Source organism: Meleagris gallopavo, chromosome 1, assembly GCF_905368555.1.
Source record: "Meleagris gallopavo chromosome 1, MGAL_WU_HG_1.1, whole genome shotgun sequence".
NCBI lineage: Eukaryota > Metazoa > Chordata > Aves > Galliformes > Phasianidae > Meleagris > Meleagris gallopavo.
Window position 1 is genome coordinate 129,780,662 of NC_139404.1, and position 23,683 is coordinate 129,804,344.

Below are 23,683 nucleotides of genomic sequence, written 5' to 3' on the forward strand. Positions count from 1 at the left end.
GAATTTTGTAACTTAGTGAAATATAAACAAATAGCTTCCTGCGTTCTGCATCATCGGCCGCTGCGCAGTATCCAGTTAGTTTAGGAATTTAAAATTGTGTGCCAGAAATGCTTTCTAGGCACTGCATCTGCTAACATAGTTTGGTAAATTCTAGAAAGTTGGTAAGATCTGGTGTTTCAGTAAAGGAAGTAAGGTTTTAGTAGAGAATACTGAGAACATTATCTGTGCTAACTGAAGTCCCCTAGCAAACTTGGTTGAAACCTACAAAATGAGTGAGTTATATTTACAGATATTAGCTCACTTCTGTTTTGAGAAAGCTCTGTCATGAAAGACATTTTTGTTCATGTAAGCTACCAAGTGTTGCTGTAATGACTGTGCTGTGTTTCTACTCCTACGCAATAGATCCAGTTCAACAATTCCAGTCAACTGTACCAAAATCTACCGCAGTGAAAGTTGAGTACAGTTCACAAGATTATTGAAAAGCAGCTTAAGATGGTTGAAGTCAAAACTGTATTTGTACTGCCTTGCCTTCTGGCTTAGAAGTCTCACTGGATTGGGGGGAGCCCAGAAGGATAAAAATTAATGTCTTAAAAATAAATTATGGTAGTGCTGATTCAGGAAGTTAAAGAACAAGATGGGGAGAAGGAGTCAGGCACCTGTAATTTAGCTGTCTTAAGTGAACATGAAACTATACCCCTTAAACAACTCTATATTAAGTTAAAATGGTAGGTACAAATGCCAGGCAGTAACATCTAATTCTCAAAATTACTGGCTGACCTGTTGATAGGAATGAAGAAATAGGAAACTCTTATGTTCTGTGAAGTTACATACATAAATCTGAGTAATGACAGACAAGAAATTTGCTTAGAGAATGTTGAAGCCTGCTTCTGGGCTGCAGCATCTTAAAGTTCAGCTGTTGATCGCTGGTAAACTTTGAATATACCTTTTGGTTACAGAAGTGGTTACGAGGAATTAGCCTAGAACTGCTGCATCATGCAACCTGAATAAGGAAGTACTGCCAACAGAAGTCTCCTCTGGTGGTTGCTGCTGCATAAGCCATGGGGAAAAAATGCTGTCCTTTGGCTTGATTGTGTTCTCAGATTTATGTTAAACTTTCTAGAGTTTGGTCAAACAAGTTCAATGTGCAAGTGCAGAAAAGCTGGTGCTTCTAGATAATATAATTACTATTGTTAATTGCTTTGCCCTTCTCGTACCTTTTCTCGTAACTTAAAATAACAAACAGTACTTAAGACTTCATCTGTATTTGCAGATCACCAGGAGAACCTCACTCTGAAAACATTGAAACTAGCCGAATGTAAGTACCTGAGTGGATTGAGTTCAGTGTATCTTGTTTAAAAATATTTTGAATATTTGGACTTAAGAGTTACTTTTGTACCTCAGAAGATGAGTGGAAATATGGTATCGCATTACAAAATTTCAAACTAATATTGCACTATGGAAAAATGATTTTTGTAAATACTGTGTTTTTGGGTTTTTTTGGAGGTGAATGGGTTGAAGGGAGAACTCAAGAGTTTATTTTAACATGAACCAATAGATGGTAGCATAAGTGTCAAAAATCTGCAGGTCTGTGCTCAGATGTGGCAGTAGGGTGTAATTTCTACATGCTACTCACTAATATATGTGTGGGATTGAAGGCAACTCTGTACTAAGGCATGGTATCTGCTAGTATCTATTGGGGCAGATCAATTGCTAGCATAAGGAAAAAAGAAAAAGTCTGGTTTGATTTGGCAAATTCATATGCTAAGTACTCTTAAAAATAGCAAACTAACTTCTTTTCACTAAACAGTATTCATCTAGCATCTTCCTAGCAGTTTAGAACCTTGTTTTGGTCTATCTTCGTTAGCCCAGAAGCCAAGATTAACTAGAAGCAAGATTGTATTTGGCTGAAATGTTCACTTCAATTCCAAATTTAAAAGAAAAAAAGGCTGTGGGAATGAGAGGACCATTTTTAAAAAGATAAAAGTTACTTGAGGCTTCATTCTTCTGTGCATTAGCAAACAAAGATTCTTTTCTAGCTATTCAAACCATCCTGTGCTAAAACTCAAATAGGGAAACCACAAACATTGCTCTTCTGGCTAAGAACAGAACTTCTGAAATAATAGAGGGAGTGTAGCCCATTTGTTAGCATGCTGTCCTAGGCTTCAAAAGATTTGGGTTAATTTTGCTTCTGCCACAGACATTTTCTGTGGCCTTAAGTAAACTGTCTCTTCCCCAGCCTCCCCTCAAGTGGTCTAGCATTCTGCACATCATGGGCTGGGTATCTTGCAGATTGTGGACGTAGTGTATTGCTGTAGCTTCCCAACCTAGAGAGGGCAAAGCTGAGGCAGGCTGCTTTACATTGCGCTGCTTTACATTGCACTGCATTACCTAATGGATGAAAAAGAAACAAAGAATGCTTTCCTCATGCATTTTTAGAAATTCACTGGAGGAAATTATTTTCTTGTACAAAGAAGAGTATTTCTCCTGCTTGCCCTCTCTCATGCAAACCTGTACCAGAAGTGCTGCCTAGCTGCTTGCATAGGAGTACAGGTTTTGTGAGGTAACTGACAACTGCTATATGGACAGATGTCAGTCAGAGGTTTGCAGGGCAAAGGCTCTGCCATAATGTCTTCTGCTGATGTAGCAGCCTATTTTAGTGATCCAGGGACAAATTGGGTTATGGGTCTGTGTTTTCCTGGCCTAAACAATTGTTTGGCTGTGGCCTGGCTGTAGTCTTTCCTGGACGTTATCAGTTGATCTGCTGTTTTTTACCCACTGCAAACACAGATAAGTCAGGTAATGAGGACCCTGACAGGTGTGAAATGAAGAATGTCTAAAGACGAGGGATAAATCAGAAAGAAGAGCAAATCCAACTATATTTCTCTTCTAGCAATTTGGCAATATGTTTTGCTCCCTAAAACTGAACCTGAAAAATTAATATTTGCAACTTTTCTGTAAAAGCTGAGGTGGTTTTTTTTGTGTGTGTGTGCAGAGTAATGATCAGACTTGCTCTGACTACATAGGTTTTATGTGTCTAAAATATACACTAGCCAGTCAAGCTATAGGGATCCATGTATACCTACCACTCATATACAGCCTCTCTACATAGTACACTTGCAAGTTTTTAGGACTATATCAGGATGTGATGTATATGTCACCAATTACAGAGAATTTCTGCAATCCCGCTGCATAGTTGCTCTTTGCACAAGATGTAATGGCATGCTGAATAACAGTTTTGACCTGCAGGCCTGCAGTGTTGCTAAAATAGTAACAATGTTATTTATGTGCCTATAATTTATTGGTAAGTGTAGGAATTTATGGAAGCATTTTATTTGCACAATGACAAGTTGTTTTGCTCTGGTTGGCTGATATAATTGCTTTATTTGTTTGTATTTTGCATTGCAAGGCTCCATACCAGGAGCATAGTCATGCATTTCACGTGTGTTAATGAAAAGAAAATCCAAGTCTTTCAGACTGATGCAGCAAATTCTTACATGAATAAGAGTCTTACTTATCCCAAGCTTTTCAAGTTCTCCCTCTGCCTAATGAACATCTTGGTGTTAGCACAGAGTCTATTTTTTGTTTTGTTTTTTTTTTTTCCTTAGCATCCATTCAAGTTCTTGCATTCTCAACGTCAGCACCTTCTGCTGTCTGCTCCTGCTACAGAACTGCAATCATATCTGGCATTGATTAGTGCAGCATTCTAAAAACCTATTTAGAACTAAGTTTTGTTCATTTATTTTAAGAATAACTTGACAGCTCTTAAGTTCATGTGTTTTCACTGCCTGTCATATCTTGTCATTTGTCATGCCCAAGGCTTGGGTATTCTGATATAATAGTTTTCTATAATTTAGCTTTCTTTCCAGTCTTGTGGATGGTTTGCTTTAAACTTTAAAATGCCTGTTTGGTTTTGAAGCCATAAGATATCACTGCCCCTCTTAAAGTGTTGTCAGTTAGATGTGATGCATTGTCATCTCACATTGGAGTAGTTTTTGTAGCTGGTTCATTTCCCTGAAAGAATGGCAAAAGGAAAATTCTGCTGCAGCCTCCTAAAATATGCCAGAAAAATGATTAATAGCCATTGCAAACATGAACTGTGACTGTATTAGTGTTTCATACCGGTGCTACCGTAGAGCCTTTTAGACATGGAATGCCTTAAATTATTTTCCTCATAGCTGAGAGGAGAGCTGGATTTGCATAAGCTGAAGCTTTCTAATCCATAGATGCTAGACTGTTCTTAAAATGAGAGCTAAAGTGTTTGCTTAGGTCTTCAATCCCATGTTACCTGCAGTTAGTATCTGCGTGACCATGGTCACTGTTTTTAGGACAGTTCAAATGGAATGAACTCAGTAAAATAATTCTGCCATGAAACCAAATTTACTAAAAACTCCAGAAACTTTTTAACGTGAAAATAGGGTTGGGTGACGTTCCATTTACTGTACTTGACCTCTTTCTTTGGAGTTGTGCAAAGAGACTATGTGATGATGAGCAGTTGGGTCCCTTCTCTGTAGGTTAGATATATGTTGCAGTATAGTCTTCTAATATAAATATTTTTTTGTAAAGTAGTTTATTTTTGATCAAATTTGCTACTAGAATAAAGCAGTGGCTCGGAAGGAGGTGATTAGAATCAGCATCTCAGAAAAGAGTCAATACGTTTTATTGTTAGTGAAGTACAGTTGGTAGGGCTGTGAAATACAGTTTAAATGTCATACCTTACACATTTGAGCTTTTACAGTACAGCATGGAGTTTAATCTGGTTAACTACATTTGCTTGGAATGTCAGGACTTTTTTGACAGAGGGAAAACAACAACAAATAAAGTAAATAATTTTGCTTAATATTTGATAAAATTGTTTTCTTCTGAATATGAGACAGACTGAAGGCCTCCTGCTAGTATGTTTGTTTCACTTCTTTCCATTAAAGATGGAATTGATCTTTTCTTGGCCTTGCAGCTAGTAGAGAGTATTAGTATTTAGGACTCCTTACTTAATAACTTAAAATCTGGAGAGCTACTGAAATGTTTTGTGTAGTTAAACTTATAAAAAGTAATCTAACACCTGATAATACCTCTGTACTTTCTTCTTTTGTCTTCAATAACAAATTTGTTCAAAGAGAGTAAGGCACTGTAAGCTTCTACTTAATCCTAAGCTGAAGTTTTTTCCAATAGTAATTCAAGTTACTTTTTCTTTGTAGTTAAGTTCACTTATGGGCTTTTTTATTAAGATCTTATTTCTCAGTCTTTTGAAAAGGTATTAATTCTGTAAACTCAAGTGTAGCATTTAAATCACAGTGAAGTATAATGTCTGTAGTTAGTCTCGTTTACATATGTTGATTGCTTACATTAATTGTCTAATAATTGATTTTGCAAAACAATTATTTAATGCCTTCAGATCTGAAATGTTTTGCAGAAAAATTAAAAAATCAGGCATTTTTCCTGATATTGCTTGGGTTGAAAAGCCAGGATGCAATTAATCCCTTATTCATCTCTAAATTCCTTGGCTCACTGAATGTTGAAATGATAGGAACCTGGATATGGAACTGGGGAATTAGTCTGTGGAATAACGTTATGTTTTTTGAGCCTAGAATTAGCTAATAATCAGCAGAAGAAAAGGCAGTAATGAGTGCTTTAAGAGTGTAACAGTAATTTGTGAGGTAAGATTGAGGGATGTTCTGACCATGTTAGTGACACCATCTCTCTAGCTGTCTCTGCATTGCTCCATATATCCAGGAGACTCTTCTGTTCTCAAGTTCATCTTGAGGAAGTGCTATGACTCTTTCAGCACACAATTCCTGGAGACACATCAGATCCAGCATGTGTGGTGAAGTGAGTGCCCCCCACTTCACTCAGGGAGTCAAAGTCTGCACCCAGCTATTGGGTGTTCACTGCCTGAAAGGCACATCATGCTGAAAGGACCAGAGTTTGGAAGTGTGAGCTCCATGTGTGTGTTTGCAGGCATACATTAGCTGGGATGCCTTTGGCTGAAGTGGGCAGAAGGTATTATAACATCACTGGAACCAAGGGGTGGTGCTCAGTTCCGACTCTGGGTGGAACTTCAGGCATTTCGATGTGCAGGCATGTTTTGTGGGCTGTGCTTTTACTGTAAATTTCTCTTCAGACATTGCTATTATTACACTTAATTAAGCAGAAGAAGGAAAACAAGCAAAATTTGAAAGACGATCTCAAAAACCAGCGTTTAGATTCGCAAAGATGGCTGTCCATAACTACACTTTGGTAGGTAAGATTTTGACTGCTTTGGGTCTGAAGGTGTTCTTATTTCCAAAGTGTAGTATAATTACTCAACCTGTTAAGTTTCTATTTTTGTCTGTTGCAAAAATGCTTACTTTATGTAGCATTTCTCTGTATTTAGCTTAAGATATCTGAGAAACACATATTAGATGTGTTGTGTTGAAACTTTTGAACCACCACATTCAGTTCCTTGTTTTATATGTTTTTAAGACATCTGGCAGAAGGAACTGGAAAGTGGGACTGATGAGGAGTCTCTGGGGGACCTGGGGCTGTGTAGTGTGTAGAAGATGCTGAGGGAGACCTCATCACTCTTTACAGCTGCCTAAACAGGCTGCAGCAAGGAGGAGGGTGTCGATCTCTTAAGGGCAAGTGCTAGGATGCGAGGAAACTTCCTTAGGTTGTATTAGGAGAAGTTTATACTGGATATCTGGAAGAAGATCTCCAAGAGAGTTGGTCAAGCGTTGGAAAAGGCTGCCCAGGGAAATAGTGGATGTCTTCATCCTTGGACGTGTTCATGAGACATGTCGATGTGGCTAATGGACGTGTTTTAGTGATAGTACTTGGTATGCCAGGTTGGTGGCTGGACATGATATTGAAGGCCTTTCCCAATCTAAATCATTCTGTGCTTCAAAATGTTATTTTACCAACATTTTCAGGAAGGTAGAGGCTCAGTAGTACGAGTTTCTCATGCTACCTCATAGATTTGGCAGCATTTCAATTACAAATGCAAAGTACTTATCTGGCTTTTTATTAGTTAAAGAACAATTAAAGAAGTCTATAGGGATTCTTTTTTTTTTTTAAGTACTGCATAAGTAAGTTGGTGAATATTAATTTTTAAAATGGAAAATGTGCTTGTGGAATTATTGGGCTTTGGGGAAGGTAGAAGTTATATATATTACAGTAGGCTCTTGCCCTCACCAAAGTATAGTGTCTTGCTTAAGAAGGTTACACAAGGCCTACTGTGTGGGAAGTTATCCTCAAGGCAATCTGTAAAATGTGTACAACTATGCACGTACAAGCGAGTTGTGAAATCAGATAGGCAACAGCAGTGTGAGTCTTCACAAAGATGCATGTAGGTCATCCACTGCAGTCTGAGCTATGCTGTGTCTGTGTGCTAATGTACGGTTAATTAGCCATTGAATTTGTAAGGAACTAGTTACTCTTTGCTAGACCCCTGTGTAGGAGCTTAAAGGATGCTGCAGTGTTTACTTACGTTCATTGTTTTTGTTTTTAACATAAAAATCAAGAATTAACATGAGAAAATATGTAATGGTTCTGCATTAGCTTTTCTTAGTTTTCACAAATGCCATTTCTTTGCTTTTTGCTTTCCATCATGATGGATATGGAAAGAAAAAGAGTTCCTTAGATGTCAGCCATTAGAGACAACTCCAATCTTAGTGCTGTGCCTTAGTATTTCAGATATTACCTGGTTAAAACATAGTGTTTGATGTAATGAAATACTGTTAATGTAATCAGCATTTATATACTGAAATAGTTAAAATGTTACACAAGCAGGAAAGGTGTACATGCTTCTTTAGCAACTTATCCAGCTTGAAAGTGTAAGCCCTCTCTTGTAGGGAATTGGTCATCCTTTCACAGTGTATTTAATATGAGTAACAATTCTGGCTGCTCTAGGTGAAAATGTATGCCCACGTGTAGAGAAGCTTATGAGAAATAATCCTTACAACATTCATAGGTTTTTACACAGGTCAGAAAAAACATTGCTGCAAAGAGCTTGTGGCCTACGTGTAGACTGCAATGGAGAAATAAAATGAAAGAAAAGTGTGATGAGGGAGCATAAAGCTAAAATGCTCATGTGGGTATAGGACGACTGCCATTCTGTATGCACGTGCACACACATACAGGCCTCAGACCAAACATGTGAGAACTGGAAAGGCTGGAACTCTTTCCTCAGATCAGGATATAGCTATTCTATTCCCTTGTGCAGTAGTGGTTTTGACAGTGTTGATGGTGCTGCTCTACTTTTTATGATCTTCCAACTCTGCCTCGGGGCACCAGGGAAACTTTTTTATTCTGTTCTTGGAAAGTTTAGGTCAGGTGGACATTGGGAATAATGATTTTCTTCCCCTTTGCTCTTACAGATCTCATGATCATAGAGAAGGAATAGCGGTGTTATTGTTGAATAACATACACCTCAGTAGTTACTTTAAGAACATGAAGACATTTCCCCTTCTGAAGCCACTGCTTTGAAACTCTGGTACTTGACCAACCCGTGTTAATGGCTAGGCACAGCAAGTGCTGAGTAGTAGCAGCAGGTCTGAGGCTTCAGTTCTGATGTACTTGTTCTATGGAGAATCTGTGCATGCATCGACTTCTGGAAAAAGCAACTTCAGTTGTCACAATTTCTGATTTATGTCTTCTTCCCACCTTCTAACCTTTAGACGTTAGCATCTCGTTAAAATTGCATTCAAAACCTATATATTAGACATTTCCAAAATGTTAGAGATTTTGTTTCTATTTGATATCTTGCTTTCATAACTAGCTTTCTTAAAATAATAGGAATTTTTTTTTTCGTTTTGAAAATACAGTGAAATGTGGTGTTCTTGGTGCTGCATGTAGCTCTTTCTGTCCTAATCAGCAATAGCTTTCAGGTGTTTTATTTACCATTTGCATGTTTCTGTAAACATGTGGCTCTAGTAACTGACCACTTAGATGTTTTTGTGTGTGTACAGTACTAGGCACATTGAGTAATATGGAGATACAGTTGTAATTCTTCAAAATACTTGCTTGCCACGCATTACTTTAGGGGAAGGGGAGAATTTGGCAAATAGCTGTTCAAGAGCCAGATACTTCACTAAGCTGAGGTTATTGAGCTCATCTTTAATCATGGTTTTGTCAGCAGTTCAATTAACCAAGTAACGCTTTTCCTACTCTTTTAAATAACAGATTAATATCAGATAACTGTGATCATCTGGAATCTTGTATATTAAAAGAGAGAAAATATTTTAAAGGATTTATATCCTATTGGTATAGTATTTATTGATAGTACTACTAAATAAATGCCTGGATTATTTGTCATGTAGCTGCCCTCTCAGTGGCAACTGTACCTCTCAATACTATGCATCAGAGTTGATTACCTGTAAATCCAGTTCTGTTCTACTTTCAGCCTTGCTTTGCATCTAAACTGCTCTTTTTTTTTTACCAGTTGAGATTCTGTCCACTGTAACACTTGAATGTAAAGCTGATAACTGTGTGTAAACAAGATTTACCTTTTCATTTCAGAGGACCCATAAATGAAATTGTGTGTTAAATACATTTGCATTTGTCAAGATGAGAGTCCCGCATTTAAAGAAATCTCCTGATGTTCCCTCTGATTCAGAAATCTTGTGTTTCAGTGCCTGACTAATCTCTGCCTTGCTGATGCTTTGAATGAGCTTTGTATGTGAAAGCTCTACTAATCCTTGGACTTACTGTTTGAATGTTTGCTACAGGAAGCGAGCAGCTGCAAAGCATCTAATAGAGCGCTACTACCACCAGTTAACTGAGGGCTGTGGAAATGAAGCCTGCACGAATGAATTTTGTGCTTCCTGTCCAACTTTTCTCCGTATGGATAACAATGCAGCAGCCATTAAGGCCCTCGAGCTTTATAAGATTAATGCAAAACTCTGTGATCCTCATCCCTCCAAGAAAGGAACGAGCTCAGCTTACCTAGAAAACAACTCCAAGGGTGCCCATAACAATTCCTGCACTGACAGAAAAATGAACAAGAAGGAAATGCAAGGCCCAAGAGATGACTTCAAAGGTAAGATGATACTTTGGAATCCTTATAAAATAGAACATATTTAATATGCTCAAGTACAAACCAGCAGATTTCAGTTTGGTGGTGTTGTGCTGACTTCTCCAGTAAAATACAACGTTCAGCTTTAAATATTTTACTGCAGATCATGTGAGATATCTGGATGAATGCTGAACACCGATTCCAAATCTGGATCTTCACTGCATCTCCAAAATTGGTCTTCTTAGATGAATTCATTCATTCATTTGCCTTCTGAGATTACTGCAAACATGGAAATTTTTCTTCAGTGCTGTTGTATGCCTGCATTAGTTTGACTACTTTAACCAGTTTTGTAATTGCTCTGTAGTAACTGAGATATAAGAGTTGCACTTCAAAAAATTCCAGTGTTAAGAAATATAACAGGTGAACAAAAATGATACAATAGATGATATGCTTGTTCAGTGGACTTTTTTTTTTTAAGCAGAAATAGGGCTGATAAAACCCTGAGACCGTCTTCTATAGATTTGTTTTGGACTATTCATGGCTTTAGAACATACCCTTCTCATGATTGTACAAAAGTTAGTGTGAAGCTGTGTTTTTACTGAATGCCAGACCTTCCAGTTATGACTACCAGACAGATTTATTTATTAATTTGCAAATCAAGGTAAGAGAGCACTAGAGAGAGAGAGACCACAGTGTAAGCTGGCATCTTGATTGTTGCCTAAAAATAAGCATCCAAAAAAAAATCCATCTACCAAATGAAAAAAAAACTTAAGCAACGAATGTGAAACCATTCACAGCAAAGAATTAGAGAAAGACTTGTAGAATCATCAATGAAATATAACTGTTCTAAGAGACCTGAGATGCTGCAATCAATACTAACACTAATTTCATCTTTAGCTGATATGAGGATGTGTCCCCAAATTGTTTATGATCTGAGTAAGCAAAAATGCAAACAGTAGGGAGGGGAAAAGGGAACCAGTTAGTGTTAGACTGGCAAGAGACATGTTAGGTCTGTTCTGTGGCTTGTCTCTTAGTCTTGTGTATTTGAATGGAGATGTGTACATACAGGATTTTCATTTGTTTACCTCTGCCCTACCATTTCTGTGCAATATAGGTAAGTAAGAATCTTTGCAATCCATCCAAAGGCAGCCCATTGTCTAAAGCAGTGACTCAAACATTATGCATTGTCAAATCACAAATACTGACCTGTCTTTGTAGCTGTATGGACAGAGTAGCTCTAGAGCACTCTAGTTATTTTTTTTAAGACCCTTCAACAACAGTTTCAGAGAAAACTGCATTCAAAGTTAAGAAAGCCGAGAAAAAGGATATGCGGCTTGCTTTTATGCTTGACACAGGGTTGGAAGTTTCAAATAATTTAGAAGAACTGCCTCTTGGAATTATTTAAATTGTCTTTTTCACACAAAGGGTGATGACACACTGGAACAGGTTGCCCAAGGAGGCTGTGGATGCCTCATCGCTGGAGGCATTCAAGGCCAGGCTGGATGTGGCTCTGGGCAGCCTGGTCTGCTGGTTGGCGACCCTGCACATAGCAGGGGGTTGAAACTAGATGATCATTGTGGTCCTTTTCAACTCAACCATTCTATGATGCTATGATTCTTTTCTGTAATGATAAATGCTAGAATTATTATCTCTTAGGAAAGGTTTACTTGGAAACTGTTGTCAGCATGTCACTAATCGCTTAGATGACATTCTGAAAGGAGGAAGGAAAAAGCGAGTGAAATAATTTGTTTTAAAAACAAACAAATATAGATTAGAAATGCAGTCAAATATTAAAAAGTACCATTTCATAGTTTGTGTTATAATTAGCCTGGAAACATGTCTTCAGCTCTGATTGTATGTTGAGTTGGGTACAGAAAGGATGGTGGGCAGGCAGTAATGACACGGTTGTAACAGAGATTAAAAAAAAAAGGTGATTAATAAGTTTTGCTGATGAGGGAGTTTGCCAGCCATGTATAGATCACGGTCAGTCTTTTTCATGGTCAAAAAAGTACTTGGTGAAATTGGAAGAGAAGTGCTGTTTTTGGTTCCCTGCTAAAATTTGACTTTGTGTATGAATTTGTCATGGGTATCAATGAGAGCGAAGTTTGAGAGGAACTGTGTTTACACAGTTAGAATACTGCACGTATTCAGATGTGTCTGCTAAAAGTCACTGGAGTTAGAAGGAACCTTTGCTTATGCTGGATTTGTTCTCCACCCAGTCAGTATCTGATATAGATACATCAGATGCTGATCACTGCTATAAAGTAAAATTGGACAGGCCCTTACACAGCAGCTCAGTTGGAGTATGGTCTCAGGATATGACTTAAAGCTGTTGTGAAACTGCTGATGGTAACACTTAATATTTTAACAAGAAGTAGCACATGGTTTGTTTCTTAAATATTAAAAGCGTGTGAAAGAATGACTGGAGAAATCCTGCTGAATTTAGAATGTGTTACTATTAAATTATCAACTTCTATTAGTAATTTTTTGAGCTATGTATAACTTCCATGCTCTTGTCAATGAACTCAAGGCTGTAGTCCTTTTCAAGAGTTATGGCACAGAACAATCTGAGAGGCAGAATTTATTTTAGGCAAGTTTGCTGCTTACACATGCACTACAGGAAATAAAAATAGGAAATATACTAGGATTTAATGTTTTTATAATATCTTCATTGCTGTTATTTATTCAACAGGACAGATCTTAGTTTTGAAGCTTTTTCTGCTGTCTTCATATTTAATGGAAGTCAATCTTAGTAGCATGACATAGAAAAGATTAAGCTTATGTTATGTGTGCTCTAAGAATGGTTATGCAAAAAAACAATAGGTTGTCTCTCTGCATGATTTAGTTTATATTTTTAATTTAAAGTTCATTCCAAGTAGTCATTAATATAGGCAATAGTGTTTGAAAATACTTCAACATATACTGTCTATATAAAGTTGATAGGCTTACTGTCTGCAGAGGTGGTTATAAATTCAGTTTTCATTCTGTGTACCAGTTCAGAAGAATCTGGTTAAGATAGAATGAAAACAGTCTGCATAATAGTATCTCTGCATATCTAAGAACGCACATCACATCACTGTATCCATCAACAGCACCAGTGTAACCAGTGTGTTTGGTGGTAATCTTACTCTTAAATCATCATCTGGTGCGAGAGCACTTGTGGGTGCTGTTAGAGAAGAGGAGAAAACTGTAACCAATGCTATCTCTTGCTTGTTACTAGATAGAAAGATTTGGGTTAGCAAGTGGACCTTAAAATGAGTACAGGGTATAGGAGACAGGTACCACGCTGTTGATGTGTAAACCACCTTGACTGTATGAATAGCATGTTGATGAGTATGTTCAGTTGTTATTTGTGCAAATAACCCACCTGCCCAACAGTGCGTGTAATTTAGAAGACAGCATAAACTCATAACCCTGTGTCAAGGGTTTTTTGAATGTTTTTTCAGGTATGTATTATGCAAAAACTATTGCAGAACTCATAAAATTTCTTCTTTATTTCTAACACTCTTATTTCTAATATTCAACAAAATAAATTACTGAGTCTTTTAAAAATCTGTCTTTAAGTTGGATCATGTATGTGCTCTGTTGGAAAAAAGTTGATGCAGTTTAGTTCAGGTAGCGTAATGACTTGTGTATTGGCTGTACTGATTTACCAGAAGCATTGGTATTGTGTCACACAGCCTTATTATAAGGCTTTTAAGGTTTTAACATCTTGCTGATTGCTCTAGTTACTCTTCTTTAGACAATCTAATATTATCAAACTAAATGAAGTCAATCAACTGCCCGGCAGTTTTTCTATCACAGTGTGTTCTCTGATCAACATCCACAAATAAGATGGTATACAAAAGAATTCTGAGTTTGTGGTTATCGTGCTAATGAAAGTCAGGTATGTCTTGAATTTATAAAGTGCTGACGCTAATTTTTTAAACATGTGCTGATGATATAATATACACAGCTTTATCGTGTAGCACGTTAGCAGTATTTTCTTAATTTTTATCTTAATACAATTAATAATAATATTTTCTCTTGTTATAGATGTGACTTTTCTAACGGAAGACAAGATATATGAAATTCTTGAACTATGTCGAGAAAAAGAGGATTATTCCCCTTTAATCCGAGTGATTGGGAGAGTATTTTCCAGTGCTGAAGCACTGGTACAGAGTTTCCGAAAAGCCAAGCATCACACCAAGGAGGAGCTCAAGTCTCTTCAAGGAAAGGATGAAGACAAAGATGAAGATGAAAAGGAAAAAGCTGCCTGTTCGGCTGCTGCTATGGAAGAAGATTCAGGCGCGTCATCATCTTCATCGTCAAGAATAGGTGATAATACACAAGGAGATAATAACCTCCAAAAATTAGGCCCTGATGAAGTGTCTGTAGATATTGAAGCAGTCAGGCGGGTCTACGATAGATTACTTTCTAATGAAAAAATAGAAACTGCCTTTTTAAATGCACTTGTGTATTTGTCACCTAATGTGGAATGTGACTTGACTTACCACAATGTATACTCTCGGGATCCGAACTATCTGAATTTGTTTATTATCGTTATGGAGAATGGCAATCTTCATAGCCCAGAATATCTGGAAATGGCTCTGCCGTTGTTTTGCAAAGCAATGAGCAAGCTGCCCCTTGCAGCTCAAGCAAAACTGGTCAGATTGTGGTCTAAGTATAGAGCAGACCAAATTCGGAGAATGATGGAGACGTTTCAGCAGCTTATTACTTACAAAGTCATAAGCAACGAGTTCAACAGTCGTAACCTAGTGAACGATGACGATGCTGTTGTTGCTGCTTCCAAGTGCTTGAAAATGGTTTACTATGCAAATGTAGTAGGAGGGGATGTGGATACGGATCATAATGAAGAGGAAGATGAAGAACCCATCCCGGAATCAAGTGAACTAACTCTTCAAGAGCTGTTGGGTGAGGAAAGAAGAAATAAAAAAGGTCCTCGAGTGGACCCACTGGAAACTGAGCTTGGTGTTAAAACTATAGATTGCAGAAAACCACTTATCCCCTTTGAAGAATTTATTAATGAACCACTGAATGATGTTCTAGAAATGGACAAAGACTACACTTTCTTCAAAGTAGAAACAGAAAATAAATTCTCTTTTATGACTTGTCCCTTCATATTGAATGCTGTTACTAAGAACCTGGGACTGTATTATGACAATAGGATCCGGATGTACAGTGAACGACGCATAACTGTGCTCTACAGCTTAGTTCAAGGACAACAGCTCAACCCATATTTACGACTTAAAGTGAGACGTGATCACATCATAGATGATGCACTCGTGCGGGTAAGTCACGCAGCAACATGGAACCTAGGTTTGTAGCATTTGACTGTCACAGACTGCACAGGCTTTGACTAAAGACTACATGTGAATTCAGTATTTCGTGTGCTAGACTTCCTCAGCAAGATTCTCAAATAGCATTTCTGTATTAAGTTTGAAATTCTGGACGTGCTGCTGCAGACTTAAATGTTCATCTCAGAGCACTTGCCATCGTAGGTGTTTAAGGTAGTTCTTAACCCTCACAAACAGGTTTCGTGCTGTTGCATCTTGATGCAGAGAGTGGCCAAATTCTTTGTCTGATTTTCTCTAAACTCTGGGCTGCGTCATCTTTTGATAACGGAGTTTTCCAGATGGGTGTTTGAGTTAAAGCCTTTCAGCTGTGTGCTATTCTTGAGGACTTGAACTTCTAGGTACAAAGCATATATAAAGATTGACTGCTTGATAAGTAGAACTTCTCACTTTTCTTGCTATTTGGTGCAAATAACATGACTGAGAAAGGGGAAGTAGAGCCTGTTAGTACCTGAGAAATGTGAGAGCAGCCTATTTCTGAATATGCTAGCTTCTTAAAGTAAAACAAAGACACTTGATGCGTTTTTTGAAGATGGGAGTTGTGCAGAATACAAACTACAAGGAGTATTTAACGGGAAACACTTTTCCATAAATTTGCCCCTTAATTTCAGTACTTTTCCTCCATTTAGTTTTTTGCTTAAAGCTGTTATTTTTCAGAAGTCCATTTTTGTATTCTGTTAAAAGCAAAACAGTCCTTGTTAATTTTTAAACTTAAACTTGCTTTTAAAGCATGTCGTTCACATGTCAGACAGGGCATGTATTTGGGAGAGAGTATGGGGGGAAGATACAACTTTGCTTCTCAATGCAACACCTATTTCTATTTTGACTTTCAACTACTATTGAAGATCAGTTATGAAAGCCCTGAAAGAGTTCCCACTTTGATTTGCAGCATCCATCTGAATTTCTCAATGGGTTAGCTGCTTCTCAGGGATTGTTGATATTATGAATTGACACAGAAGATTTCTGCTTAGAGTTCCGGTTGGGGGAAATGAGGAGTGGAATTTGCTATGCAAAGATGGATTTGGTCTGAAAGCATAGTTTTGTAATAGGCAGATGAGGAATACACTGTTGTAAGTTTAGATTCTCCTGTGTACCCGTTTTCTGATTTTTTTTTATTTTTTTTTTTTTCAGAATGCTGTTTGTAGTTTTATTATCTATCAGGCTTACCTTGTGTCCAGTTAAGTTTTGTCACCTTAAAGTAACAGAGTTTATTTCGTTGACGCTCTTCAACTTTGATACACATAAATAATGGAAAAGAGTAAAGTACTTTCTCTTCAGGAGAGGATGAACTGGAACAGTTAGTTCTGGGGAGATGTTTTTTTAATATCAGGTCTAGCAGAGAAGCAGCAGACCTTCCTCATACTGAAGATGGGGAAGAAATTTTTGAGGACAAAAAGTGTTTAATGTAGCTTAGCTCATGGACAGCAACTAGTTGGTGAGTTCTTACAGCTCAGCTGGGCTACAGTGAACATTACTGCACTGTTGGTGATCTGAATCAAACATACTCACTTGTGATGCACTGTCCAGAGTTTACAGATGCATGCCTGGGCAGTTGCCATGGATCCTGTAATGGATGTTAATTTAAGCTGTCAAAACATGTTATGTTATTGTGATCTGACTCAGTCAAAAACCTAGGGATAGAAGAAATTACAGACTATTTATTCTGAGATAAAAAATAACGGAAAAATTGAATGCTTTTACATTCAAGCAATGAGCTGAACTTACGGTGTTGGTCAACAAAAACAAGCATGGCCCAAGCACTTCTCAAAAGTGAAAAATGGGTTATATTCAAGAAATGGTGATGATTGAAGATTCGCTCTGTTGTACAGACCATTGGTTTCAAACTGAAAGAGTGGAGATTTAAACTGGATGTAAGGAAAGGTTGTTTTGGGTTTGGTTGTGTTTTTTTTTCCCAATAAGGGTAGTGATACCCTGGAACAGATTGTTGAGAGAGGTGGTGGATGCCCCATTCATAGAGATGTTCAGGGCTGGGCTGGATGGAGCTCTAAGCAACCTGATGTAGCTGTAGATGTCCCTGTTCATGCACGGGAGTTTGATTAGATGGCCTTTAAAGGTCCTTTCCAACACAAACAATTCTATGGCATAATGCTCAAGGACATAATGCTTCCAGTGCATCTTAAAGTTATCCATCTTATTTGCCAGTCATGAAAGAAGGCTCTATCAGGAGCTAAGAAGTGCAGGCATGTGGTGTGACCCACACAAACCTCAGGAAGGCTCTAAGCTGTAAATCTGCAGGTAGCAGGACAAGTTAGTTAGGGAAATACTGCCCTATTGCCTTGTGCTTTATTCAGCAGCTATCTGATCTGTCAGTTTAAAAACTGGTGCTGTTGCTAGAAGAGCTTCCTGTAACAAATTTGGAAGTGCTTGTCACAATTTTCGTTTCCACTTCCTGACACTTCAGTGGCGTGAAATAAGTCAGGACAGAAGTCTTGATTATGTCCCACTCATAGAAGTGACTTGGTGTCTCTGACTGTGCTCAGAGTTGGAACTGCAGGTCAAAGACAGATTTGATGCCATCAGTGTTAGCATAGAAACACACAGTACAAAAGTGAAAGCTACACTGTACAGGTTTGTATCAGTGACAGCTGCAGCTTAGGGTGTGATATTGAACTTGGCAAGGATCTCATTGAAAACTATTAGAAAGATTTTGCCAAGTCTTGAGTTGTGAAAGTGTAGTCTTAAATCTGTTCAGTGCTTAAGTTACAGGTAAGTAATACCACTTCTGATACTTCACTCTTGCACTGCTGTTGTTTTTTCCTTTGTTTTACTTACAGGATTTGTATTCAATGAACTGTTGATCTGAATACCTTGATTTATTTGAATTACAAGTAATTTTATGCTCATGTCAGTACACCAGTGTTCTTACAGGGTATTTTCTACAGAATTTTTTTACAATATGCATAATAACTCACCATTTCACGATGAAGTCATTCTAAGAATATTGATTATAAAGTGAGGTTGAGGTGATCTTAATCATATTTTTGACAGTACTGGATATTTTAAAAACAATTGTAGCAATCAGCTTTCATAATTTATTTGAGCAAGTGGACTTGATTACAGATCTCTGCTAATCAGTCAAGCTGGTTTGCTCTCAATATTTAAACTTGAATTCATCATGTGTGTCCTGCTTTTTGGACTTCATTAAAACAAATATGAACACCAGTGTTTTTTAATTACAGTAGGATTTTTTTCTTATCCTGAGAATTTGAAGTAATACCTTTTAAATACTTAAAGCTGCTTTCTATGAAGAGAACTGTACTTGTCCCTGAAATAAATACATCTCAGCAAAATTTTTATGTATAAACTCATGGCTCAATTTCTTTGCTTGTTGTATGCCATTGAACCTTTATTTTTGTTTTCTATTGAAATTAGCTTGATGAAACAGACTTTGTACTGCATGCTTACAGTATACTTACTTTTATGTACATTAGTTTGAAAATTCCTGAGAGGGGCAATGGTAAAGTGTTAGTCTTCACTCTCACACTTGGGAGCTGAGAGCTCAGTTTGCAGTCCTAGAAAGCAGCTGACATGCTTTTTGTGTGTATAATGCATTTCTTTCAAGAGGTTAGCTCTAATACAACTTGAGTCATGTTACATGGATGTGGTAGTAATGAAAAGCTTATCCTTAAATCCCTTCTTCTGCCTTTTCATCTCCCAACAGTTACTTCTTCCATCCTCTTCCTCTGAGTTTACTTTTTTTTTTTTTTTTTTTTGCACAGATTCTATATGGATTTATTTTCAGGTAGCAGTAATTTATGAGGTATGAAGTGAGATTTGCAGTGGTGGATTCCTCCAGCAAGCTGGTATCTCTGGCTGGTACTTCCTTGCAGAGTAGAAATTCACATGGACAAATCTTGTTTTGAATCCAGACAGCTGGTAGGCAGCGAGCCTCTTGTAAATGACTCTGCCAACTGGATCAATGAGCAAAAACTGTGTGACAGCTAAAACCAGCATGCAGATTCTCACACTGTTAGGCACCAAGTATTCCAGGAGCTTTATGGTGTCCTTGTAGACATAAATTGTTTTTGTGTGTTCAGTTGAAAATCTCAGCCCTTATTCTGACTTTATTGATGTATGCCAGCAACGTGGGCAAGCATATATCTGGACCATGAAATACAGTTTAGGATTATGCTTTCTGGGAAGTTGCTGGAAAGTGTTGTGACTTTCATACGTTTAGCTAAACAATCCTGGCAGAAAATGTTAGCTTCTAAAACTCACGTGCACTCAGATTGGGTTGACCCAGCAGTATCTGTGTTAGCATGAGTGAAGTAGATCTGGTTATTTAGAAAAGAAATATATAAATCCTTTAAGCTGACGTTCATACTTCCTCCCTATGGAAACACTACTGCAGTTATGCTGAAATTCAGGACCTCTCTGATTATGTCTGTTTTCTACCAGGTTCCATTTTTTTCTTGTTAAGCATCGGTTGAGAGACACGGATGTTCAGAGGAGCAGCTAAATCCGTGACTTTCAGTTGAGCAGCTTAGCAATATTGTCCTGGTTATAAAATCTTCTTCAAGGAACATTAGACTTTGACTCAAATACGGGTTTGTTGGTAATCCTTTATCTGACTTCCTCTCAGATATCCAGCACAGTGTTTCAATCTACCCAGCCAGCACTGGTCAACTAAGAGTGCTTCCTTCCCTTGTCTTACTACTTTTCTTATACATCATACCATCTCATCTCATACATCAATGTTGCTCGTTGCAGTCTAGTTCTCAGCCAAAGAACTAAAGATAAATGCAATGCTTTCCTGACATGAGAATCTTTGTGCTATGGCAAGGGATTGCTGCCTCATCTAAAATGCACACAACATACCTGCTTTTTCAGAACTCATCAGAATTCATAAAACTTTCAAAATATAATTTGATGGTGGTAGCAAATATACAGTCAACAAAGTCATGGGCTGGGAAGAAAAAAAATTAGTATTAGTGTCACTTGTGTCTGTCCAGCTTTCATGTACAACCAATATTTATGATCTGAACTATGTTTTTTAAATGACTATTTTACTTAGAACATGGCTTGTCCTGTTCAGAAGCAAAATTCTTCAAGCACACCTGTACAGTCTGTAACTTAAAAAGATTTATATGGAAGGCAAAATGCAATACTGTACTACTGTAGGAGACGTGATGAGAATATCAAAGATAGGGAATTGCAGCGTGGGTTTATAGAAGAGATATTGTTTGTTAAAAACATGGTGAAGCTCAAAGCATGTTATTTTAGTCTCTTTAGGAGCTAAAATAGTTCATTGCCAGTGATAGTCAATTGAATACTGTATGGGGAGATTGCTTTAGATGGTACATATCCAAATCACAACATTCCATGTAAAAAAATCTTAATATACATCTCATGTGATAATCTGACCTCACTCACTGTGGGTCTTCACGGCTAACCTCCATTTCTTTAACAGTGCTTTATAATCAGTGGAGCTACCCTATCTATAGGCTATATAGGTACCCTGTATCTACCTCTCCTGATACTAATTTTCAATACCTGCTGATGTGATGCTTTCTCCACATGCTCCTTTTGCATGAGGAGCTTCAAAGTCTTCACCCATCTTGAGCTCTGTCTCCCATCTGCCCTGGTGTCTCAGTCACTGGTGGTCACTGTCACTCAGTCACTTCCTTCTTTGTCCTCTTTCTTCCTGTTTTCCTTTATGCTCCCATAGTAAAATTCTAGGGCATGAAGGGGTGTGTTGCTGGTTGTGGGGATAAGCTGGAGTAGCGAAATAGAAAAGAAATGGTTGAGCATGCTAACAATACATACTGGTAAATACACTTGACAGTTACTGTCAGCAACATAGAATTCTTCATAGAGGAATGTACAGGTTCATCTTCGTTTAATTGTACTGCTGTTGAATTTTCTTCTGCATGTAGATATGTTTAATATAATAATACTGTACAAGTTTAGTATGTTTACACTTCAAACAGCCTTATTTCTTGCCAGGTATAAAAACTCTAACTTGTTTAATGAAAGGACAAATTTCTGTTGGAAAGAGTGTTACAGCCCCGTAACAGTTTGTATATAGAAGTGAAACCCTTTGCTATAAAACATCCCTCCTGTTTGACTTTATGCTTCCCAGGAAGAAATGCCATAGATCTGCTTAAGGCCACTGAAGACAAAGGAACAAGAGAATTGAGATTTCTTCACTTAGGGTCAGGAGGAAAGGAGATTTGTTTGACTAATATCAGTGTCTTTTTGTTTTTGTTCCTCCCACTTCTACATTGTTAGTGAGATGTGGTCACCTTATAAAGGCATGTCTTCTGTCTTCTGCTCTAAGTTATCACGTGAAGCTTCCAAAAAATGTGTGTAATCACAGAACACGTAGTTGTCAGTTATGTAGATCAAACTGCAGGCTTTTGTTGTCAGATGAATTCAGTTATCGCAGCAGTATACCTTGTTTTCATACTTGTTTTTGTGATTTTTGTCCAACTTCATGCTGACTTACTTGAAGTAAGTGTTTAAAAGAATGACAGTAGAGAGCTCTAGCAGAGTTAACTGGCTAACAGATCTCATCTTTGGTAAGTTTCTTGCTACAGAAATTCCCCAATTACTACATGTTTAAAGCGATTTAGCATTAACATTGGTATATTTTAAGTTGTGATTTGTACATGCTTTCTTCTTAGATCTGGAGGGTGATTTTGCTTTAGTTACTTGATGTTCCACTGAGATGTACTAATTAAATAATTACATCTGTTCACTCAATAGCTAGAGATGATTGCCATGGAAAATCCTGCAGACTTGAAGAAGCAATTGTATGTTGAATTTGAAGGAGAGCAAGGGGTAGATGAAGGAGGTGTTTCCAAAGAATTTTTTCAACTGGTTGTGGAAGAAATCTTCAATCCAGATATTGGTATGTTATCTAATAACTTACTGAATACTCAGAAATGAAGGTATTTCTAGTGCCTTTCTACATCTGCTGCTTCTTTTCCCTGAAGCTCCACAGATTGATTTCTTGGTGATCATGAGAGTACTTAACTCACTGAGTGTTCAGCATTTTGCCATCAGTCGTCCTTCTGAGAAGCAGTGATTAGAGGCATAACTGTGCAGTTAGTGAGAGCCATCATTGTTTGCTTAAATATGAATCAGTAGGACAGGGTTCCTTTGCAGGGTTCCTTTGTTTGTTCTCTCACCTTTCTCCTCGCTTTGCTTTGTGATTAGCTTCTAGAATTAGTAAGCAAACCAAAGAGGAAGAACTTCTGCAATAAAACCAGAGTAGGACTATGGTGAGTTCTTGAGTTATTTCCTCCCCTTCCCTCAGCTTAAGAAAAATCTCATTCTAAAAAGTCTCAGTTCTTCTAATGGTTTAATCTAAAATGGCTACAGCATACTAGTAGTATCAGATTTGCTTGTAGTTGATTAAGAAGAACTACAAATCATTTGTTACAGTCAAAGTTTTTATATTTGTGTTTTAATCACATTTACTGTTTTTCCCTTAACACTTCCATTTTTTCAAATGCAGCTATACTCTGCTTTTAATATGCAGCTTGCTTGCAGCTTTTAGAGGATTAAAATTGTTTAAATATTATTGTGAATACAATGTGTCAGTATAGAAATCAAAGACTTTGTACTAATTTCATGATTTATTTAGAGTTTGATGGAACAGTTTAGTTCCTGTAACGTAACTTCCATTAAAGCTCAACAGCTTGTGGCTGGTAGATGACTTGTGTTCATCAAACTGTTTGTGTTTTTTTTTTTTTTTTAAAGCCATTGTATTGAGCTTTGTGGTTTAGCAAATTGACACAGAAGCAGGTATTCATTTTAACCAGACAAGAAAGGAAGTTCTCAGAAGAGGTAAAAGAATCTGAATCCTGGGACTTGCCCTTCAGCACACGCAAGCCAGATCTTGTTAAAAAGTGGCACAGATCTGTAGACAAGTCTTACTCAGAAAACTGCTGTTGGAGAGACTAGTCAGAATATATTGGAGTGTATGAAAGTATTAAGACTTCCTTATTTTGATTAAAATACTATTTCCAAATTAAATTCCTTTTTTTAACATTGGGCTAATGAAAGTTGTGTGGGGATTTTCATTATTCAGTGATGTATACTGAAGTAGTCCTATGTCAGAATTGAAGTCTGATTCAGCTAGTACTTTCTGGCTAGTGTATGTGTGTGTTCCATACAGATAAAAATGCATAATACATTAGCTATGCATGCATGGTTTAAGTGTTGCTGTTTTATTCAAGTACAAATAATTACATGCTTTTTTTCATTTATATCAACCTTACTGACAAAAACTAACTTATCTGCTTATGCCATAGGTGTGTAGAAGCAGAAAATATGGCTTGCTTTCACATTTTTATTTTGCACCTAAGAATATGCA

The 23,683-nt window shown here is 37.4% G+C and overlaps 1 protein-coding gene across 3 annotated transcripts in view; it reads left to right on the plus strand.

Annotated features, from left to right (window-relative positions):
- The window catches only part of UBE3A (ubiquitin protein ligase E3A), a 48,749-nt gene that overhangs the window by 18,495 nt on the left and 6,571 nt on the right, over positions 1-23,683 (plus strand). For 2 of the 3 annotated variants that reach the window (XM_085213556.1, XM_085213548.1), the window contains 4 exons: positions 1,271-1,315; positions 9,699-10,009; positions 14,021-15,276; positions 22,069-22,213. In XM_085213556.1, the coding sequence (XP_085069682.1) occupies positions 1,271-1,315; positions 9,699-10,009; positions 14,021-15,276; positions 22,069-22,213 (1,757 nt within the window). The remainder of the gene's footprint in view (positions 1-1,270; positions 1,316-9,698; positions 10,010-14,020; positions 15,277-22,068; positions 22,214-23,683) is intronic. The other variant, XM_085213564.1, reaches the window with a different exon arrangement.